This window comes from Phyllostomus discolor, chromosome 2 (genome assembly GCF_004126475.2).
Source record: "Phyllostomus discolor isolate MPI-MPIP mPhyDis1 chromosome 2, mPhyDis1.pri.v3, whole genome shotgun sequence".
NCBI classification, from domain to species: Eukaryota; Metazoa; Chordata; class Mammalia; order Chiroptera; family Phyllostomidae; genus Phyllostomus; species Phyllostomus discolor.
In genome coordinates, this window is record NC_040904.2 from 212,812,039 (window position 1) to 212,834,139 (window position 22,101).

The window sequence follows — 22,101 nt, forward strand, 5'->3', positions numbered from 1 at the left end:
GGGAGGCTGGGGGTGGAAGTTGGGGGATAGATAACTCTGAGGACGGCGGCCGGCCTGCAGTGAGGCTCTGGGTTCGAGGCCGCCCGCCACGGACCTGCTCTGTGGCTCAGGCAGGTCCTGGCCTCTCAGGCCTCAGTTTCCCTCCCACGAAGATCGAGGGGCATCTTCGGGGATCCAGGCCTGGTGAGTCCTGGACGGGGCGGGTGGAGGCTGCAACTCGAGCTGCCCAGGAGGGGTCTCCCGGCTCCCACAGCCAAGTTCGCTGGCCCGTGGAAGCGCAGGGTCCGGAGACGGGGTCACCCCGGGGGGCTGCGGGAGCCAAGCTCTGCGGGCCACTCTCCCGGGCTTCGGCGCGCCGGGCGCGCGGAGGAGAGAGAGGGCCAGACGGGCTCCGGGAGGAGGCGGCCCCCGGGAAGGCGTGGCCCGCGGGGACGTGGCGGGCCGGGGAGCGGAGAGAGCGACGGCGCTCTGGCTCTGAGGCGTGAGCGGGGGAGGACCCAGTAAAAGGACCCCTGTTTCAGTGCCCACCACGGGCGCCACCGCCCGGTCGGTCCCACGCCCCAGCCTGCCTCTTCTCCAACAAAAGAATCCGGAAAAACACGGTGCACCAGCCTCCCGCCCAGTGTGCGGTCCTGGCTTTGCAACCTTGGGAGGATTTTAGGGGGAAACACGCACCCCCAGGCACGCGGCAGGGGAGGGGGGACAGACCCGTGGTCTCCCGACCCCCTCTCCGCCCCGGGTGCTGGGCCCAGGACCGAGGTGCGGCCACTCCTCCAGCAAACTTCTGTGATCAACGCCGCGGATTCCCTTCCAGACCGGCCCCTCCCCCACCCCAGGGCTCTGCTAACTTCTCTCCCGGCCCCTGCCCGGACCCGTCCCTACTTTATTTAGTATTCGATTAATTTGTAATTCACTCTTCATTATTTATTTTTGTCCGTTTGTTTACAGCGTGTCTCCCCGTCCAAACGTAGGCTCCAGGCGGGAGAGCCTTTGTTCTGTCCGCTCGCGTACTCCCAGTTACTTCAACAAACACCTCCCGAGGGCCTCCCAGCCCTGCAGGGGGCGGGTACTGAGACTGCGGCGGCAGCCCAGCCTAGTCCCCGTCCAGACGTTCTGGGGAGGTCTTCGTGGAATGAAGGACATCAGGACAAGGGGGTTGTGGCTGGGTCATGTCTGGCCAGACCCCCCGTGGGGGTCAGGAGCCGTTTAGGTAATGTGATCAGGGCAGGTCTCTCAGATTAGGGGATTTGAATAAAAGCCCACAAATAAACTGAGTGACAAGTGCCAGAAGGGAAACGCAGGAAGTTATAAAGGCACTTGACTCTGACCTAGCCTCAGAGGGCAAGGCGCTGAGGTCTGAGTAGTGAAAGTCAAGACAACAGGACCCAGCCCATTAAATGGCCCCTAGGAGCCTGGCCTGGGCAGGTGGTTTGGTGTGGGATTATGAGAGGCCTGGGAAGGCTTCCTAGAGGAGGTGGTGGTTTCACTGGGCCCCAGAGTTAAGAGTTTTCATCATTTTGGATAGCATGCCTGGGTGTGAGAATTATTTTGCAGGCACACTGGAAATCACGTGGTCCAGTGGTTGCACCTTGTGGCCAGATAAGAGAGGCCCCAACCTAGCCCAGCAAGTTCTGCTGGTAAGGGGGCCATTTGCAAGACCTGCCCCCAGAAGGTGTGAGGGAATGGAACCCAGAGACCAAGCTCTGCTTCTACGGACCATGTGACCTTGTGCCGTTCACTCTCACTCTCTGGGCCTCAGTTTTCCCTGAGTCAGGAGGGTCGAGCCCTGGACGTTTGACCTCAGGGTTGGCATGAAGGGGCCCCCAGATTAGGGGATGCTTTAAGCACAGTGGTTTTTATGGGCTTGGGGTCCATTTTCTCTCAGCGGGGCCCGTTTCTTTGGAAGTTTAAAAAGCTGTGTCAAAACCCTGCCATCACTCCTGGTCTGACGCAATCACATTAGCCTTTTCTCTGAGTCCTCTGACGTCGGGTGTTTCTCATGACCCTCCCAGCAGCCCTTGGAGAGGAAGCCGGCTCCTTTCACAGGGGAAGCCACTGCGAGCCTCCAGGCACACAGAGCTGGGGCCCAAGTCTCCTCCAGAGCCAGCGCGCTCTTCCCCACAGGGACACAGCGGCTGCCTCCCTTTCTGACCTGTGGCCACCTCTCTTGCCTCACAGTTCTTATGGGAGCCATGAAGCTGAACAAGAGAAGCGTGGCCCACTACGCACTGAGCAACTCTCCCGCAGACCACATGGGCTTCCTGCGCACTTGGGGGGGCCCAGGGACCCCGTCCACCCCCAGCGGCACTGGCCGAAGGTGCTGGTTTGTCCTCAAGGGCAATCTGCTGTTCTCGTTCGAGAGTCGAGAGGGCCGGGCCCCTCTGGGACTGGTGGTGCTGGAGGGCTGCACCGTGGAGCTGGCGGAGGCTCCGGTGCCAGAGGAGTTCGCCTTCACCATCCGCTTCGACGCCCCCGGTGTGCGTCCGCACTTGCTTGCAGCTGATGGCCCCGCGGCCCAGGAAGCCTGGGTGAAGGCGCTGTCCCGCGCGAGCTTCGGCTACATGCGCCTTGTGGTGCGTGAGCTGGAGAACCAGTTGCGGGATGCCCGCCAGAGCCTGGCCTTGCACCGCCACTCATCCTGGAAGGCCATTACCAGCCACTGTAGGCCCCAGGCTGTTGACCACTTGTCTCGGGGTCTGGAGAAAGGCCACTCCCTCTCCAGGGATTGCAGCCCCATGGGCTTGGCGGAAGTGGCCTGCGGCACGACAGCAGGGCGGGGCTTGGCGGAATGTGAGTTACAGGGCCCTACCAGCCTCCTTCTAAGCAGGGGCCAGAGTCCTGTATCCCCTGAGACCTCTTGCTTCTCTACCCTGCACAACTGGTACGGCCAGGAGATCCTGGAGCTGAGGCGGGGCTGGCTGCAGAGGGCCCGGGAGAGCCAGCCAAAATGTGAGGAACCGGATAGGCCCTGAACCTGGACCCTTTGGGTTCTGCCCTTGTCCTGCTGGTCAGGACACGAGGGCCAATTCTTTTTCAGGAGTCTGATGTTTACTCATTTCCAAAGTTGATTTTTTTATATTCTTTTTTTTTTTTAATTTTTATTTTAGAGAGAGAGAAAGGAAGGGGGAAGAGAGAGAGAGAGAGAGAAACCTTGATTTGTTGTTCATTTATTTATGCATTTCATGATTGATTCTTGCATGTGTCCTGACCAGGGATCAAACACGCAACCTTGGCATATGGGGATGATGCTCTACCGAACTGGCCAGGGCCAAAGTTCCGGTTCCCTAGGTTCCAGATCCACCCTCGTGCCTGGAGTGGACCGAGGAATCATTACTTGTAAACTCTATTTTCCCGAGGCCCAGAGTGCAAAGGTGGCTTGCTCAGCAGTCACAGAACGAGGGCCAAGTCTCCTGACACTGGGCTGGACCACCCCTCTCTTCGGGAATATTAATGAAATGGAGAAGGTAGAGAATATTACGTGCCTACAGGCCACCTTGCCTTCCATCGACATGCCAAACTCAGCCACAATTTCCAACATGAGGAGTCTTGTGTACATTTAAAAACCAGAAGTTAGCTACAGGGTTGGTTTCAAACTGACAGTGTAAGAGAAAGTGGATTTATTATATCACGGGGGTCTCTGGGGTTCCACTCTTCCTGATGGTGGGCAGATTGGACATGTGACCCCCACTCTATAGTCTGGAATGGCCCTTTGGTGGGAGAAGGCTATCAGCCAATATAGAGGGGTTTATTCTGCTCAGAAAGTGTTGGCCCCCTCCTCTCTCCCCCTCTCCCTGACTATCCAGTCAGCAGATGGTGCTAGACCTTGACCCCGGAGGGACTGGCAGCTTTATGTCAGAAGAAACCCTTACTGTGCTCTGTCCGCAGCAGCCAGCCACTGGAGCTGCCAAGTGGGAAGCCGAAAAAGCGATGGGCAGGCAGTGTGTTCCCCCAGGGAGTCCGTTTTGTGTTGGTTCTCAGTCCTGGGCATTCTAGGAGCATTGGCACAGGATTCCTGGTGCCCTGTGATGACTTCTTCTCCCCTGCCTGGGCTCCCAGCGAGGCCTTCCTGCTTCTAGAACCACCTGGGCACTCGTCCACAGTCCTGCCTGTCGTCCAGCGTTTTCCTGCCTAGACCCTCTCATTGCTACTCTCCCCAGCAGGCCAGGTGTTTTCTTTTTCATTTGTTCTGGAAGGCAAAGTGGCTGGCCCCATAGAGCCAGAGAGGCCAGACTAGCCTGATGCCCTGTGGATGTGGTGACAACAGCTGGACAGAAGATGCACCGCCTGGGCAGAGGATACCCTCACCCCAGTGCGCACACTCTGTTCCTCTCTCCCGTGCTGCGGCCCCGGGCAGCCTGACGAAAGCCCAACTAGGGCTGGAGCCTGAGGCTCAGAGCCTCTTGAGGCCAGGAGGCTGAAATGCGGGGCCAGGACCGGTTCTCGGCATGTTTCCAAAGAAGAGGGGCCGCTTTCCCAGCCCTGTACTGGAGCTCCCCAGCCCACTGCCCTGTGTTTTATACAGACATTCCGGGATTTTATCTTTCTTATTGTGACAGTATTTTTTTGTACGATTAAAACACTAAGCTTTTTATTACTCATTTCGGTTACTTAAGTTTCTTTCTTTTTTTTAAAGATCTTATTTATTTTTAGAGGGAAGAGAGGGAGAGTGAGAGAGAGAAACATCAATGTGCGGTTGCTGGGGGGTCATGGCCTGCAACCCGGGCATGTACCCTGGCTGGGAATCGAACCTGCGACACTTTGGTTCGCAGCCCGCGCTCAACCCACTGAGCTACGCCAGCCAGGGCTCAAGTTTATTTCAACAATCACATGAAGGCTGCTCGGCCAAGCTCTGGCTGTCCTGGATGGGGAGCAATGATCGAAATCTGAAGCCTTCCCCAAGTCGGTACTAGTTCACCGGCCCGCCTACTAGGCCTGGAACGAGGGAACTGGGGCTTCGCCGCCGTCCTCGTGACGTCACGACGTCGGGCGGGGCTGCGACAACCGCCTCCCTCCCACCGCTACGGGGAACTAGGCGGGCTGCACCGAGCGTGAGGCTGGGCCTCTCGCCTGCTCCCGAAAGCCTCGCGAGGCTTCACGCAGCGTTCTTTCCGAGGGCGGTGCCGGGGCCAGGCGCACGGACTTGGGGGCCAGGGATGGCGTCCGGAGCAGTTCGCTGGCTGGTACTCGCACCCGCCCGATCCGTGGCTCTCCGGAGCGGACCGGCCTTGAAGAAAGATGGCGGCATCTCCGCCGGACTGGGCGGCTCAGGTCGGAGCCTGGTACCGTCGAGGTCAGTCATCGTTACTCGCAGCGGCGCCATTTTGCCCAAGCCCGTGAAAGTGAGTGTCTGCCTGGAGGCGGGGCAAAGGTGCCGAGGCCAATCAGAGTGGGGAATACGTTCGGGTCGGCTTTGACTTGATAGGAGCAAGGGCCAATCAAACGACGGCCTTAGGCCGGAAGACGGATCAAGGATAAGATTTTGCTCTAATGCGCTAGTTTTGACAGGTGGGGAGCGGTGGGTGTTGGTCCAGGTGTTGAGCGTTTAGAGACCGAAGGTGGGGGGCAAGAACTGAGAAAGATGGCACTTTGCACTATCTTACCGCGAGGAGCGCGGTGTCAGAGTCCATCTCCGGAGCCAGAAGACTGGGCATTATGCGTCCAGTATAGATAAGACGTGTGTCCTCTCTGCTCTGCCTGCCTCCGAGTTGACGGGCTCCAATAACGAATTGCAGAAGGACTTTGTAAATGAAGTGTACCTGGGACGGGTCTTCTCTGTCTTTTTTTAAAATGAGTTTTGACCTAGTACTTAAATCATGTGATTTGCAGTCCTGTAAGGAGTGCACGGGATGGTTACGATCATTGTTTTTACGAATGGAGAAGAGTGTGTGTTTGGCGGGGGGGGGGGGGGGGGGGGGGCGGTCAGAATGGCCAGTGTCCCAAGCTAGCAGCTGAGTTTGGTCCAAGGACCCAGGTTACTTGCTATTATAGCCCAATTAGGTCCTGTTCTTTCCACCACTAATGCTTTCACTTGCCCTCAGTAACCTGAGGCTTTCTAAGTAAAATGTAACAGTCCCGTTTGCTTTTTTGACCCCAGGACTGCGTGGGAGTTAGAAAACAAAAACTCTGAAAAGCCAGACGGCTGGCCTCTGCTAGTTCACACAAACGAGTGAATTCGGGCTGTTTCATAGCAAGAAGCAGGAAGGTGTTTGGGAAGAGATGCATTACGAAAAGGCATAGCTGGTAAAAAAAATTTTTTTGAAACTCCATAGGAAAATACAAAAGGAAATGTTGAGATTTTATGCAACACCCCAGACCACTTAAAAAAGTTAATTTTTCAATGTAAAGACATGCTCACTTTTCAAAACACACCTGTTTCTAAAATTTAATGTGGTGAAGTCACATTTCTCAGTCCCCAGGAAACCTGTTATTTCCAGAACTCGGTAGAATATCCCTTCCCTGTACATCTTTCTGTAATCCATTTTCATGTCTCGAGTGTCTTCAAGTAGAGCTGAACTTTATTTCTGTGGTCCAGCCCTCTCCGTACTTTTTCACCCATTTGTTTATAGGTACCTGCAAGTAATTAGCAGGTTGTGCCCCCAGTTTTAGATGCCTGGAGTGCCTTCATCTTTTCCTTCCGGCATCCATTCTGATGCCATAACATCACTTTATCTCTTCTAATTTTTTTTGGTCTGAATCTTTCAAGGGCTTTAAAATCAGGTTGCTTCTGGAGGGTCTGGGGTTCTTAGAGGGAATGACCCTGAGAGGGCCAGGCCTCCTGCCGTCCTGCCACCGTGGGCCCTGGGGCTCACGGCCTCCGCTCCGACCCTCTGCAGATGTCCTTCGGCCTCCTCCGAGTGTTCTCCATCGTGATCCCCTTTCTCTATGTCGGGACGCTCATTAGCAAGAACTTTGCCGCTCTGCTGGAGGAGCACGACATTTTTGTCCCAGAGGATGATGACGACGACGACTAACAGGTAAGACCCGCTGTCCCCCCAGCGAACTGGGAGCAGGGAGGGCGGAGAGGCTGACCCGATGCGGTGCGGCCCGGTGGCAGGCAGCGTCTGGGCGCTCAGCGCGGGAGGTCAAAGCTTCAGTGAGTTGACGCACTTGGTGGCTAATGCTTTTATTTTGCCTTCTCTGTGTTGGATGAGGGGAACTGTCGAATCAACTTACAGATTCCCTGGGGTCTCCTCCAACTAGGCTGGACCCCAGCCAGCCTTTTCATTTGCCCTTTAGATACCCTTATTCTGTCCACCCCCACATTTTCTCGACAGTTAAAAATTTGTCTTTTAATCCTCACCTGATGTTTATGGATTTTAAAGAGAGAGAGAAACATGATCTGTTGCCTCTCATATGTGCCCCAGTCAGGGATGGAACTTGTAACCGTTTGGTGTATGGGACGACACTCCAGACCCCATGAGCCACCCAGCCAGGGCTTTTTTGGGCAATTTGATATGCCTTACACACCCACCGCAAACAGCTCAATGCAGTGCTCCACACTGAATTTGGAAACGGCAGTTCTCACCACGGACAGCCATGGTTACCGAGCTCTGCACCAGCACGGCCTGGGCCTGGGCACCACAGCCTGGTCGCCACTGCCCACAAACCCTTCCCCCCAGCGCCCGTCCCGTTCAGCTTTCCTGTGTTGACTTCCGGTGCTCTGGTATGTGCTGTGCGGTGGCGTCACCATCAGGGATGAGGACACCCCTGATTCTTTCGTCTGGCATTCAAGGCCTGGCATGTTCCGGTCACACCTGTTACTCGAGCCTCATCTCCGTATTCCTAGCCGCATGCCTACCGCCAGTGTTCCATTCCTTGAATTCCTGTGCTCTCCCTCACTCCCAAGCATCGGCTCCTCGTTCCCCCCACTTGGGGGGCTGTGTCCCACCGCGCCGTTCCCACCAGTTCCTCACTGTCTGTGAGAGTCTCCCACACGCCTGTTGGAAAAGGACCGCTCCCTCCTTGGACTGACCGGCACCTCTCTGGTGATGCTCAGTATTACGTGTTCATGCACATGCACTGTTGTTCCCCCCCCCCCCCCCCCCCGCCCCAACTCTACTAGACGGTGAGCTCCTTGCTGGCAGGGAACGTGATTTTATACCTTTGGGCCCCCAGTGCCTGGTCCGTGGCGAACGCTTAGTAGGTGTGTGAGTGGACAATTAAACTGATTCTGAACTGCCTGTCCCCTGTGCAGGGGAGCCACTCTGTGGACGTCTCCTCCAGCCTGTGGACGAGGAGCTGCCGTGCCGCCCCGGTTCACTGCGCTTTCCTTCCTTACAGGCCGGGAAGTGCGGGAAAGCGCGAGCCCTCATGAATTAAGAAATGGTGATGCTTACAGCCTCTCCTCCCTGCCTGCTACAGAAGGGCCCGGGGCAGCCTCCTGCGTGGTCCGTGACCACAGCCCGAGTCCCAGGCTCCGGGAGGGCCCCTGAGCGGTGCTGTCCACGGAGCGCAATCAAACGATGAATAATAAACATGATAAACGTCGGTGGTGTGTAACTGCGTGGCGGCCGGAGTCTCGGCGCGAGTAGGCTGTGGCTGTTGGTTCCGTCTCTGCCGTGCGTTCTCCAGCAGGCCGTTGGTGTCCAGCCCAGGGTCTCCGGGCCCCTGCAGGCCCGCGGTTATGGGGGCCTGGGGCCCATTTTCATTATTTACAAAACCCAGCAGAAACTTTTCCCTCAGTGAAGCCGCACAGGTGAGCTAACCCCTCAAGCTTTTTTGTTGTTGAGTACCACTAGCTAATTGTCACATGGCGATCAATCATGGAAGTTTTGGTTGTTAGTTTAAAAGTACTTGAAAAACACTAAAATGATTCTTTCAACACTTGGGTCCTTAGTTGAAAGGATAATAAAAGGGTTGTTGGTGCTGAAAAATTTGGAAACCTTGAGGGTGACTGTAAATACTGAACCACTTTTCCAGGATTTAGACAGTCCAGGGAAGGAACAGACGCCTGTCATCCAAACAAAACAGATCCGTTCTTTAACCTGGGCCAGTGTTCGTTGTGCCCCTTTAAAGCCACACCCCTCTGCAAAAGCCAGTTGGAATGTCTCTGTTCTCTGTGCCCGCGCTGAACACCTGTGTCCCCAGCGGGGAGCCTGATTGAGGAGGAAGTTAATTCCGTCTTAGGGACCCACGCTTGTTGCAAGTAGAGGGGCTAGGCTCTGAGCAGCCGTGTTCTTCAAAGCCCGGGGAAAAACAGCCTGGCTCCTCCACGCCACGCCACCCCTCCCCTGCCCCTGCCCCGCCGCCGCCGGAGCTGGCTGGCTGTGGGCAGGCTGTGCCAGGCCCCTGGACGGGCCAGTCCTGGGGGCTGCAGAAGCGCAGCTGCATACAGAGTCACCCAGCCTCACATCCAGTGAGACAGTTTCTGAACAGACGGCCTCACCTTTCCTGTCTGTAACAGCGAGGCCCTGAAAAAGAGAACCCAATTTAATCTACAGGAAACCCCGCACCTCGGGAAACGGGGGCGAACAGGTGGTGTGCATGCCCCGGACCCACTCGTCCAGGCAAAAAGTGAGGCCAGAAACGGAGCTTCCCTTGGCTCGCCAGTGGAACCCTGTCATGAAGGGACCATCACACACTGAGCTCATTCGTACACACTCTGGTGTATTTAAATACCCACACGCACATTCCCCCTGGACAACTTCATGGGTCGTGGCCGACGTAGAACTTGGACAGGAAGTCCTTTGGCCTCGGCGCTTCTGTCTCGTGGAAGAATCGCATGATGTGCGTCCGCTGCTTCCACACGTTAATCGTCTCCTCCAGCTCCATCTTGCCCTGTGGGAGTGGGGGGGGGTGGCCTTTAGTCAGGTGGCCAGTGACGGGACACAGCCCTGCAGCCCCGAAGGCCGGGCTTCCGCTTTCCGCTCTGGTGCTGACCGGAGTGACCTGGGCGAGGGACACACTCGGTCCAGACCGGTTTCTGCACCTGGATAAGGGGGGTTGGCCGAAATGACCTCTGTGGCCTTTCAGGCACTCGCTAGCTGTGGCTGACTGGCCTCGGAGAGGAGACTGCCGGGTCAGTCAATAGGCTCCTGCTCCGTGCCGCCCAGCCTGACTGGCGTAACTCGTGTTTCAGCCTAACGCGCCAGAGCTCCTTCCCACCGGTGCCCATGTGACTGGGCAGGGGCAGAGGCGGGGCCAGGACCCGACCCCACTTACACAGGGCTCGGCCGGCCAGCCTGCTGCCTCCGGCTGTAAGCTGGCAACCAGGTGGAGCCATAACTTCTAGGAAGGAGGTTAAGAAGAATTCAAACTTTCATGCCTACACCTTATTTTTCAGTTATAAAATGCAAGCCCCAGTGGATTCTCCCTTGAACAGTCTTACAGTCTATTTAACCAGATGACAATCTCCAGGTTCCTTTGAAACACTAGCAACAGTTGCTAACCCGGCAGCTGCTTTTTAATCTTGGAAACAAAACATCCACCTGGGAAGACCGAAAAGCTCTGGACAAGTCTTTCGAATCCCTCAGGGAAGGCCAGTTACCTTGATGACCAGGAGATCCACCACTCGGGGGTCTGTGACGTGGGCATTCTTCATAAACATTTCTCGGACTTTTTCCCGCCCCTGCTTCACAGAGATGTCCAGCTGGAATAAGGTCACTAGAGGGAGAACACGATACAGGGGAGAAGTTTTATGGTTAAGTGAGTCAGCGGACAGTCATCAAACACAGGTAGGTTGCCCGTCCACTGCACTCCCCAAGGGTTGGCCTGACCCTAAGCTCGGTGCTTGAGGACAGGAAGAAGCGTGAGATGTGGCTCTGGCCCTCAGGGAGCAGACGTTTTGTGTGGGGAGACGAGACCGGTGCAGCGTAGTTCAAGCGTATGGACAACTGGGCCCAAGTTCCAGGCCCGGCCCTCCCCAGCTGTGCGGCCCCTGTGTGTTCGCTTCCCTGTGTCCGAGTGCATGTACGAGTGAGACGAGGACAAGAAGAGCACACGGAACCCCAGAGCGGCTGTGAGGGTCTGGGACGCAATGCAAGATGCTCAGAACCGTGCCTGGCACAGAATGAGCCCTCAGTGAGGGTCAGCAGCATCATGATGTGGGACATCTGGCAAAAGACAAGGGATGAAATCCGGGGGAAATGATGTGGTGTGGGTCTGCGCGCCACAGAGGCAGGGGGAGGGAGACTGCTGAGGGTTTGTGCAGGGAGGGAGGCTCCAGTCCAGCCGGCAGCTACCATGACGGGTTCCTGGGGGGAGGGGAGAGAAGTTTATGATGCAGGTCCTGTTCTCTCAGTTTAAAATTCTAATTGGAGGGGCTGCTACCTATGAATGCAAACATGAATCACAATATTCAGCAACCCCTGATGAAATAAGTGCCTAAAATAGTGGCACAAACTCCATGACCTGGGACTTCAGGTGAAGCACAGGGATGTCCTTTGAAAAAGGTTTTAGCCCTGGATGGTGTGACTCTGGATCGAGCGCCAACCTGCGTAACAGAAGGTCGCTGGTTCAATTCCCAGTCAAGGAACATGCCTGGGTTGTGGGCCAGGTCCCCAGGTGGGATGCGCAGGAGGCAACTGATCCATGTTTCTCTCACACATTGATGTTTCCCTCCCTCCCTCCCCCCCCAAGAAAAAATAAACAAGATCTTTTTTAAAAATTACAGTTGGTGCTCCATTAAGGAAAGAAATATGAGGAATCTTCCTCTGCTATCAGTACAACCTGCCCCTGAATTTTTATACTAGATTCCTGTCCGCCTTGGGAGAAAAAAGCTAGGTGCCTCCGGGTGCACCCAGGGAGCGGGTCCCACTGCTCCCACGTCTCACAGCCTTCGAGCCCCACGCCAGGGGGCTGGGCATGTGAATCTCCCCCTCAGGAGAATGTCACATGCACAGACGCCAAGTTTGCTTCCAGCGTGAGCTCCCAGGTCCCTGATGCCCATCCCCCCGAGCAGCAACGCCTGTCTCAGGAAAGGAGCTCCACGGCTTCGTCCTCCACAAGTGAGAAAGCCTACAGCCTTCCGAGTTGCTCTTTGGTCTAAATCAGTGGTTCTCAAACCAATAGTGACTGTGCCCCCCACGCCCCCCACCAACCCCCACCAATATTCCAATACTTGGCAGTGTCTGGGGGCATTTTGGCTTGTCTTGGGGGAGAATGCAACGGGCACCCAGAGGGTAGAGGCCAGGGGTGTCTCGAACATCCTACAACGCCCAGGGCAGCACCCAAAACAAAGAATTATCCAGCCCAAGTGTCGCTATTGAGAAACCCCAGTGCAAATCAGTTCCAACTGTTCCCTACCTGCTGCTCCTCCCTGCAACCAGAAAGGGTTCTGGGCACTCAGAAGTATTCTGCTAGGGAAACATGTTTTGAAACCTCTGAATTGAAACACACACTCCAAACAGTGATTTGCTACAGTCACTGCCCGCACCCATGACCCTCCTGTCCTCTGGAGGCACCTGCATTTGCAGTCCTTGGACCAGTAGTTCACTCACGTGTCTCCCTCCCTAGCGTCCTGTGTGAGTTCTGGTGGTCAACAATATCTCAAAAAGTCAGCTCGTGGTCAGGGACCCTGCAGTGCAGTCCCAGCTCCAATCCATCAAAGAACTCCTGCAAGGAGTCTTGTGCTGGGGTGATATCAAATATCAATGGTGATAACAATAACAATAAAAACAACGGTAGTAGCCAACGTTTAAAGCGTACCTAAGTGCCAGGCCCTATCCTGAGCCCTCTAGATATTAACCTATTTAACGGTGACTCTCTGAAGAGAGTACTGTTATTAGCTTCATTTTACAGAGGAGGAAACTGAGGCACAGCGAGATAAAATAACTTGCCCAAGGCCACACAGCTACTAAGGGGCAAGGCCTGGAGGCAAGTCCAGTAACCACCACATTCTGCTCTTTAAACACAGGCAGGCACCTGGTGCTCTACGGGGGGCTAGGGTGCGCCAGCTAGCCTAAAAACACCTTCCCTCTCGGACCAGCGTGATGGTCTGCATTGAAACACACTAAATCGACTGGATAAAGTATCCAGTCCCCGGCACTCTCACTGGCTGCCCTTGACAGGTTAGATGGGATTTCTCCCAACCTTCCTTTCAGCAGGTGCACTGGGTGGGAAGCACTGAGGGCGATGCCGTGATAAGAAAACCAAGTCTCTGCACCCCGCAGCTTATATTTCCATGCATCAGGTGAACAGATTGGTTTTCCGACATCTAAGGGATTGCAGGGGTTCTGAGGCCGTAGAGGGCAGGCCAGCAGGGGGTGGAGAGGAGGAGCTCCGAGGATTGCTAGGGCAGGTAGAAAGAACAGACGGAGCAAGACCTGGGAGACTGAAGGAGGGAGGGGGAAACACCTCACTGGAGGGACTGCAAAAGGCATCGCTGACCTTGGGACAGTCACCTCCCTTCTCTGGTTCAGTGTCTTTTTTTGTGAGCTGTGGGTACCAGATGATCGCCCAAGCCCTGCACCCACTTTGGTTATACAGGTCATCTAGGGGCGTCTGTAAGTATACTTAGTAAGGCTCGAGTGGACTGTGGGTTCCAGACCCACCACGGGCTGGCTTTGGTCCTTGGGCATGTCACTTCGCCTTTCGGTGCCTCGGGTCCCTCCCCTATAAAATTAGTATGTCACCGATAGACCCTGCTCTCCCTCCAAGGGTTTCGTTAAGAATCACAGCAGAACACGGGAGCCGAAGCGCCGAGGGCGCCTAGAAGCGCCGAACGGATGCTGGACACGGCTGGTCTGAGCCCGGCGCCGCTGCCAGGGCGGGCCCACCAAGAATCGGGTGACCCTCCTCCCCTGAAACACGCGGGATCGCCTCTGCCCAAGTTGGTGACCTCAGCTCGGCCCGAATGAGAGCGGAGGCCAGGGCGGCTGCGACCTTGAGCGGCTGCCTGCGGAGTCCCGCGCACGCCGATGCCTCTCACCAGTGGTCGGCACCTCCCGATACCAGGCGCGGTACAGCTCGCGCACCCTCCGCTTGGCCTCGTTCATGTCCCGACTGAAAATGGGCTTCACCGAGGTGCTGGCCGCACCGGCGGCCCGGCGGAGGCCGCTCGCCGCCATCTTGCTACAGAAACCACTTCCCAGCCCCTCCCGCTTACAACCCGCTGTTGCGGCCGGAGGACGAAACTCTTTTCTCATTGGCTAAACTTGAAAGTCACGCCCCCTAGATGCCGTGGGTGGGCGGGAGGACGGCTCTAGGGCCCTCTGATTGGCCAGGAGGCCTCGCTCTCTGGGGAGGGAGGAAATCGGCTGGAGGCTGCTCGCGCTTGTCAGCAGAAACGCACGCAGGTAAGGCGGGACGTCCCAACTGCCGCCGCACGGCGCCGCCAGGGGGCGCTCGGGCCCCAGGCTGGCCGAGGCCGTGCAGGCGGAGGAGCTGCTAGCTCCCTGCATCCTGCGGCGCTCTCAGGGGAGCGCTGGATGGTTCAAACTTCCCCGCTCAGCTCCCGAGCGCGGGCCGCGGGCTCCCAGGTGACAGCTGAGACAGGTAATGGCGCCCGGACGGCCGTGGCGCCCACGTGGTCCCTATGCGGCTTGACCGCGTAGGGTTGAGGTCTCCTAGGTAGTGGCTCGCGAGTCTGGGCTGTGCCTCTCACAGCATCTGTCCAGTATCTACCTGTGTAACTCTACCCCGGTCCAGGCTCCTGCCTCCTCTACGTGTAACCTCTATCGTGAATTTAGTATTTAATATTCCTTTTCATTAAAACAAAAAAGGAGCCTCCAGAACCACCCACAAGCTGGAGGAAAAAATGTAAATCTTGTATTTCGTAAGGGACTTGTAGCTAGAATACATAAAAGGTTCTTACAACTCAATAATAAAAAGATAGTTCAATTAAAAATGAACAAAGGTGATGCCAAATGCTGATGAGGATGCAAAGTAGCAGGAACGCTCATTCATTGCTCGAGAGATGCAGGATCACACAGCCACTTTGGAGGACAGGTTAGCAGCTTCTTAAAACAAAGTGTTCTCTCTTTTTCTTAAGACTTTATTTATTTATTTTTAGACAGCGGGGAAGTGATGGAGAAAGAGAGGAAGTGAAACATCATCAGTGGGTGGTTGCCTCTCACATGCCCCCCACCAGGGACCTGGCCCACAACCCAGGCATGTGCCCTGATTGGGAATCCAACTGGCAATCCTTTGATTCGCAGGCCAGAGCTCAGTCCACTGAGCCACACCAGCCAGGGCAAAATGAAGCATCCTTAACGGGATCTAGCAGGCCCCCTCCTTGAGCCAAGGCCACTTCCTTGGTGTTACCCAATGAAGTGAAAAGTTATGCCCACGGAAAATCTGCAGTGGGTGTCTGTATTCGTGATTGCCAGAACGTGAAAGCAACCAAGAAGTCCTTCAAGAGGTGAGTGAAGACACGAACAGCGGTGCCTGCAAACAATGGGGCGTTCGTCAGTGCCAGAAAGAGAGGAGCTGTAACGCCATGAAAGACGCCAAGGAAACTTAAGTGGGTGTCACTGAGTGAACGAGGCCAATCTGAAAAGGCTACACACTGTGTGATTCCAGCGGCAGGACACACCGGAAAAAGGGAAAACTATGGAGACGATGAAAAGGTCACTGGCTGCCGGAGGCTGGGAGGAGGGCGGGGCGAAGAGGTGCCGCACGGAGGGTTTTTAGCGCAGTGAAGCCATTCCTTATGGTACTATGATGGTGGATACGTGTCTTTATACATTTTTCCAGACCCACAGAGTGAACCCTGATGTGAATTATGGACTTTGGGGGACAATTATGTGTCAGCGTAGGTTCACTGATGACAACAAATGTATCACTGTGCTGAGGGATGTTGGTAGTGGGGGAGGCTGCGCGTACCTGTGTGTGGGGGGAGGAGTAAGGTGTATGTGGAAGTCTGTGTACTTTACCCCTGTCTTTTTGTGAGCCTAAAACTACTGTAAAAATTATTTTTTACCTGGCTGGCATAGCTCAGTGGATTGAACGCGGGCTGCGAACCAAAGCATCGCAGGTTCGATTCCCAGTCAGGGCACATGCCTGGGTTGCAGGCCACGGCCCCCAGCAACCGCACATTGATGTTTCTCTCTCTCTCTCTTTTTCCCTCCCTTCCCACTCTAAAAATAAATGAATAAAATCTTTTAAAAAATATTGTTTAGGTAAGCAAAGGATTTGAATAGCTATTTCTCCAAATTAGATGTACCAACGACCAATAAACACACAAGAAGACATTCAACATCATTGGGTGAATGCAATTCAAAACCATAAGATCCCACCCACCAACTACAATGCCTAGGATAAAAAAGACAGACAGCAGTGCTGGTGAGGCTGTGGAGAAATCGGAACCCTTGTACAGTGCTGGTGGGAGTGTAAAACGGTACAGCCACTTTGGAAAATTCTGGCAGTTTCTTAAAAAGTTAAACATATGGCTGGCGTAGCTCAGTGGATTGAGTGCGGGCTGCGAACCAAAGTGTTGCAGGTTTGATTCCCAGGCGGGGTACATGCCTGGGTTGCAGGCCATGACCCCCAGCAACAGCACATTGATGTTTCTCTCTATCTCCCTCCCTTCCCTCTCTAAAAATAAATAAAATCTTTAAAAAATATATCTCAGTTATGCTATGGGAAAAAAATGGTCTCTGGAGATTTTTCAAATGTGTCAAGTCCCTTTTGTTTACTTATTTAAGTTTATTTTTGGAGAGAAGGGAAGGGAAGGAGGAAGAGAAATATCGAGGGCAAAGGTGCCTCTGCTATGGGCCCCGACCAGGGACCCCAACCACAACCCCGGCACATGCCCTGGCCGGGAATGGAACTGGCGATGTTTTGCTTTGCAGGGCAACGCCCAACCAACTGAGCCACACCTGTCAGGGCGAGTCTAGTGCAGTATTTTGATGGTACTTTCTTGCTCTCATCACTTTAAAAAAGCAAAATGTCCTATTTGTCCTTACTAAAAACAGTGATGTTAGGACATCAGGAAAGGACAGCACAATAAGAAAGTAGAGATCCTTCGCAGAAGCAGAGGCGATGGGACGTACGTACAATGCAAAGAATTCAGAGCCAGTCCCTGACATCAGTCACAAGCCGTCTGCCAGGTCACCGTGAGCATGAGGCTTCCTTCTCTGGGGTGAGTGCCCAGGGCTGCGGCTGCTGGGTCATGTGCGTGGTGCATGTCCAGTTGGGAGACGACCAGCTGCCCTGGCTGGTGTAGCTCAGTGGATTGAGTGCGGGCTGTGAACCAGGCATCGCAGGTTCAATTCCCAGTCAGGGTACATGCCTGGGCTGCAGGCCATGACCCCCAGCAACCACATATTGATGCCCCCCCCCCTCTCTCTCTTCCCTCTCTAAAAATAAATAAATAAAATCTTTAAAAAAAAAGAGACGACCAGCTTGTTTTCCAGGGCAGTGGTCCCACCATTCCTGGTGGCACGGCACGAGTGAGGCCCAGTGTCCCCAGGCCCTCTCCTGCCCGTGCCAGAGCAGCTCTTTACGTGTCAGCCATTCTGGCAAGTGTGGGGTTGTCTGGTTTTCATTTAGGTTCCCCTAGTGGCTCGTGGCATCAAACGGCCTTTCACCTGCTCACCTCCCACCGCATAGTCTCCGGAGGGAGATGTCTTTGCATGTCTTCTTCCCGTTTTGCCAATTAGATTATTCGTTTACCTGTCAGGTTTTGAGAGTTCTTTATACGGGGTGGGCCAAAGTAGGTTTACAGCTTGTGTGGAAAATAATACAATGATTAGTAAATAATAGCACCAGAATAAACTGTTTCTCGTACTGACAACTGTAAACCTACTTGTGCCCACCCCCTGTATTCTAGATACGAGTCCTTTGTCAGACATGTGGTTTGAAACTATGTCCCCCACTCTGTAGCTTATTTTTTAATCTTTCCAACAGGGTCTGCCTCAGAGCCAAAGTATTTAATTTTGATGAAAGCCAATTTATCAGTTTTTCCTTTTCTGGATTGTGTTGTTGCCGCCAGACCTAAGGTCCCTTTGCTTAGCCCTAAGTCCAGAAGATTTTCTGTGATTTTTTTAAAAAACCTTTATGTTTTATATTTAAGTACTTAATCCATTTTTAGTTATGGTAATTTTTGTAAAACCTGTTGGATTTAGGTCAAGGTTCCTTTTTTTTCTGCCTATGGACATCTGATTTCTCCAGAGCCATTTGTCGAAAAGCCAGCCTTCCTCCACGGAATAGCTTTTGTACCTTTTTAAAAAGTCAGTTGAGCCCTGGCTGGTGTGGCTCAGTGGGTTGGGCACCGGCTTGCAAACCAATGGGTCACTGGTTCGATTCCCAGTCAGGGCACATGCCTGGGTTGCAGGGCAGGTCCTCGGTTGTCTCTCGGCCGAGGGATATTTCTCTCTCACACTGTTTCTCTCCCTCTTCTTCTCCCTCTCTTCCCCTCTCTCTACAAATAAATAAAATATTTTTTAAAAAAGTCAGTTGAGCATATCAACTGGTGAAATATTCTTAGTTGTTTTTTCTTTTAATCTGAGAATTCCCTGATTTCCCGCCAGCATTCCTGAAGGATATTTTTCACTGGGTATGGGAGTCTGAGTTGACAGTTTGAACTTAAAAACAAAACAAACAAACCTGTGTGTTACTTCCTTCTGGCCCCTGTGGCTTCTGATGAGTAATCAGCTGTCATTCAAATTGGCTTTGATTGACAAACTCAGGGTATTGTTTTTCCCTGGCTACTCTCAAAAGTTCTTTTTCACTTTAATTTTCAGAAGTTTGTGAAGTGATGTAGCTTCGTGTGGACTTGTTTGAACGTAGCTGCTTGGGATTGGCTCAGCGTCTTGGGTCTGTCCTGCTCCTTACAAACTTTGGAAAGTTTGCTCTCAGTGTGTGCTTGGCCCGCCCCCTTCCCCTTCTTCCGAGGCTCCGCCCACACGGTGCTGGGCCTTTTCTCCGTCCCGCGGGCCCCTGCGCGCCTGTTCGTTTTGTCCTCAGTCCGTTTTCTCTGTTGTTCACATGGAGTCATTTCCACTGTTTCATCTTCCCATTCACTGGTTATTTTCTCTCTTTTCGGCCTTTGAACCCATCCACTGAGCCTTTTATTTTGATTATTGTTCTAAATTTTCCATCTGGTTCTTCCTCACACCTAATGTTTCTCTGCTGAGACTATTTTTTATTTCGTTTCAAGCACGTTCACGATTGCTTGTGGAAGCGTGTTTCTGCTGTCTGCGTTAAATCTTTATCCGATCACTCCGCCACCTCTGTCATCTCACTGTTGGCTTCTAGTGAGCGTCTTTTTTTAATGTAGTTTAAGATGTTCCTTGTTTTTAGCATGTGATTTTTCTACTGAAACCTGGACACTTCGGAGATTGTGGTATGAGACTCGGGTCTTGTTTAAACTGTCTCGTTTCCCTGGCTTCCCCTGACATCAGCGGGGGAGTGGACGAGCTTCCTTGTGACTCTGAGTGGGGGTAGAAGCCCAGGTTCCCCACGCAGCCTTGGGTGGCACTAGGGGTGGGGGCCCTGCACAGCGCCCAGCAGGAGTTCAGCTCCCGTTCCCCCTCCCCCATCCCCCCCCCCATACCGCTCTGGTCGGCAAGTGTAGGAGTGGAGTGTCTCATGACTACTTCTCCCCCCAAGACGTCAGTGCCGACACAGAAACCGCAGGAGGAAGATTGCCTTTCTCTGAACACCCGTGGTCAGAGTCAAAAGTCCTGACTCTCGCCTGGCTGGCGTAGCTCAGTGGATTGAGCGCGGGCTGCGAACCAAAGCATCGCAGGTTTGATTCCCAGTCAGGGCACATGCCTGGGTTGCAGGCCACGGCCCCCAGCAACCGCACATTGATGTTTCTCTCTGTCTCTCTCCCTCCCTTCCCTCTCTAAAAAATAAATAAAATCTTAAAAAAAAAAAAGAAAGTCCTGACTTTCTATTCGTTCTCCTCTGATATTACCCCGTGGGAGAGGGTGGCATACGAGGTATGGCCCTCCTGAGCACGGGGCCCTGTGTGGCCACCCGGATCGCCAGCTTAGGAGGCTGGCCCCGAAAATACCCTCACCGCTTCAGGCTGCAGCCCGGAGAGGCGGCTCCTACAAAGCGCGGGTCACTGTAAGTCACAGCTGTCAGGAGCATGGAGTAGTGGACCCAGATCGGGGACTCTGGCCCTGCCACTCGCCCATGTGTCCGTAGCATGCGTTTCTCAACCATTTCCTGCGTGATGTTCCTCGTCTTGCCCACTGAGCCAAATATAGAGGACGCGGAGAGAATGGAGTCCTAGTCCTTGCCCGAGTACGCCTCCACAGTGTGCTCGCCCCTGGGGTCTGGACAGACGTCTGGGCTCCAGCCTCTGGGCCTCTGGGACAGTCATGTCTCAGTTCCTTACGATCCACCTCCCACCAACTTGATGAGTTGGGGGCGTGGAGGTAAAAGTTTTGTTTTAAGTAACAATAAAGAAATGTGCCATTTCACTATTTTTTGCACATTTGAGTTTGTGACCTGAGGTTTTGGGGAGGACTGATTATATATAAGACTGATATAAGCCCTGGCTGGCGTAGCTCAGTGGATTGAGCATGGGCTGCGAACCAAAGCGTCGCAGGTTCGATTCCCAGTCAGGGTACATGCCTGGGTTGCAGGCCGTGACCCCCAGCAACCGCACATTGATGTTTCTCTCTCTTTCTCTCTCTCTCTCTTTCTCCATCCCTTCCCTCTCTAAAGAATAAATTTAAAATCTTTAAAAAAAAGACTGATATATATATATATATATATATATATATATATATATATATATATATATATATATATATATATATATACATATGGGAATCCTCCCATGCCTTTGTGCTGCAGTTCATCTTTTTCACTAAACATCTCTAAAGTCACTGTGTCGGGTCATGTGGATCTGCTTCCCTTTATTTCTGGAAGGAATTTGTCATGTGGACAGGCCATGTCTTAGTTGCTCCTCTATTCATGGATCCAGCTAGTGTCCAGCTAGCGTATTTCTTTATTGTTATTTAAAACAAAAATTTGGAAACGTTTTCTCCTCGTCTGTGGCTTGTCTTTCTACTTTTTCTATTATCAGTATCTTTAGAAAGACCAGAAGATTTTAATTTTGATGAAGTCCAATTTATCACTTTTTTTTTCCTGTTATGGACCGTGATCTGGTGTTCTATTTGAGGTATATTTGCCTAATCCGAGATCACGGGGATTTTTCTCCCGTGTTTTCTTCTAGAGGTTTTACAGTTGTAGGTTTTACATTTGGGTCTGTGATCGATTTAGAGTCAGTTTTAGCATACGGTATGAGATATGAGGCAAAGTCATTTTTTTTTCCATAAAAATATCCAGTTGTAGCCCTGGCTGGCGTAGCTCAGTGGATTGAGCACAGGCTGCGAACCAAAACGTCACAGGTTCGATTCCCAGTCAGGGCATATGCCTGGGTTGCAGGCCACAGCCCCCAGCAACCGCACATTGATGTTTCTCTCTCTCTCTCTTTCTCCCTCCCTCCCCTCTCTAAAAGTAAATAAATAAAATCTTTAAAAAATCCAGTTGTTCCCTGACCATGATTGAAAAGGCTTTATAGTTCCTCCGCCGAATGGCATTTGTACCCTTGTCTAAAATCAAGGGTACAAATTCTGGAAATTCTGTGGGTCTATGTCTGTGCTCTGTTCTGCTCAGCTCGGGCGCGTTCTGACCTGCTCCGTTTCCGACCTGGGCCGGTTCACCCCTCCTTAGGCAACCTGGTGACGCCCCGCCCGCTCCCGGGAGGTCACCATGCTGACGCCAAACTTAGTGCGTCACCCGTTGGCACAATGCGCCGTAGCCAGGGACTCAGGCGACCCCCCTGCCTCGGCCTCGGAGTAGCGGGACTGCGGGCGCGCGCCCCGCGCCGGCCACCTCCGCGCTCCGTTCTGTTTCGTCTGTTTTGACCGCAGCGCTCTCGTACTGTCTTGATTCCTGTCCAGCTGCTTCCTCCCACCCCCCAATTTTTGACTATTCTAGGCCTTGGTATTTCCATATACACTTTAGAAACAGCATATAGATTTCAGCAACAAAGATTTGATGGGGGTTTTATTGCGACTGCACTAGATCTTCAGGTCCGTTTGAGGGTGGAGTCGACGCCTGGACGGTGGCGGGTCTTCCGGTCCACGACTGGGGTGCGTGGCCCTTCATGTATGGGGGTCTTCTTGAATTCCGCCGGCACCGGCTCGTGGTTTTGCACGCGCAGGCCTGGCACACATCTTTCATCAGGTTTTCCCC

At 53.5% G+C, this 22,101-nt stretch overlaps 3 protein-coding genes across 5 annotated transcripts; 2 read left to right on the plus strand and 1 right to left on the minus strand.

The window, feature by feature from the left end:
* On the plus strand, positions 1 to 4,598 carry PHETA2 (PH domain containing endocytic trafficking adaptor 2). 3 transcript variants are annotated; one of them, XM_036019698.1, is made up of 3 exons: positions 1 to 183; positions 1,555 to 1,637; positions 2,179 to 4,598. In XM_036019698.1, the coding sequence occupies exon 3, from the start codon at positions 2,184 to 2,186 to the stop codon at positions 2,970 to 2,972; it is 789 nt and encodes a 262-aa protein (XP_035875591.1). In that variant the 5' UTR covers positions 1 to 183; positions 1,555 to 1,637; positions 2,179 to 2,183; the 3' UTR covers positions 2,973 to 4,598. The 3 variants fall into 3 exon arrangements, with proteins under 3 accessions (XP_035875591.1, XP_035875590.1, XP_035875592.1); XM_036019697.1 differs by lacking the exon at positions 1,555 to 1,637 and having other exon boundaries at positions 2 to 183; XM_036019699.1 differs by lacking the exons at positions 1 to 183; positions 1,555 to 1,637 and adding an exon at positions 191 to 759.
* A 292-nt stretch (positions 4,599 to 4,890) lies between these two features.
* Positions 4,891 to 8,487, plus strand: SMDT1 (single-pass membrane protein with aspartate rich tail 1). Its single transcript, XM_028532830.2, has 3 exons — positions 4,891 to 5,339; positions 6,834 to 6,974; positions 8,281 to 8,487. The coding sequence occupies exons 1-2, from the start codon at positions 5,154 to 5,156 to the stop codon at positions 6,969 to 6,971; spliced, it is 324 nt and encodes a 107-aa protein (XP_028388631.1). The 5' UTR covers positions 4,891 to 5,153; the 3' UTR covers positions 6,972 to 6,974; positions 8,281 to 8,487.
* Positions 8,488 to 9,562: 1,075 nt separating this feature from the next.
* NDUFA6 (NADH:ubiquinone oxidoreductase subunit A6) lies at positions 9,563 to 14,045 on the minus strand. Its single transcript, XM_028532809.2, has 3 exons — positions 13,868 to 14,045; positions 10,487 to 10,602; positions 9,563 to 9,777 (listed from the first exon to the last, which is right to left on the minus strand). Exons 1-3 carry the CDS (start codon positions 14,004 to 14,006, stop codon positions 9,646 to 9,648), a joined length of 387 nt encoding a protein of 128 aa, XP_028388610.1. The 5' UTR covers positions 14,007 to 14,045; the 3' UTR covers positions 9,563 to 9,645.
* Between the last annotated feature and the right edge of the window lie 8,056 nt (positions 14,046 to 22,101).

Coding starts and splice junctions, on each gene's coding strand:
- PHETA2 (XM_036019698.1), top strand. CDS start 2,184: ATGGGAGCCATGAAGCTGAACAAGAGAAGCGTGGCCCACTACGCACTG.
- SMDT1 (XM_028532830.2), top strand. CDS start 5,154: ATGGCGTCCGGAGCAGTTCGCTGGCTGGTACTCGCACCCGCCCGATCC. Junction 5,340..6,833: donor TTTTGCCCAAGCCCGTGAAA/GTGAGTGTCTGC, acceptor GACCCTCTGCAG/ATGTCCTTCGGCCTCCTCCG.
- NDUFA6 (XM_028532809.2), bottom strand. CDS start 14,006: ATGGCGGCGAGCGGCCTCCGCCGGGCCGCCGGTGCGGCCAGCACCTCG. Junction 10,603..13,867: donor TCGGGAGGTGCCGACCACTG/GTGAGAGGCATC, acceptor TTCTCCCTCTAG/TGACCTTATTCCAGCTGGAC. Junction 9,778..10,486: donor TGGATCTCCTGGTCATCAAG/GTAACTGGCCTT, acceptor CCACTCCCACAG/GGCAAGATGGAGCTGGAGGA.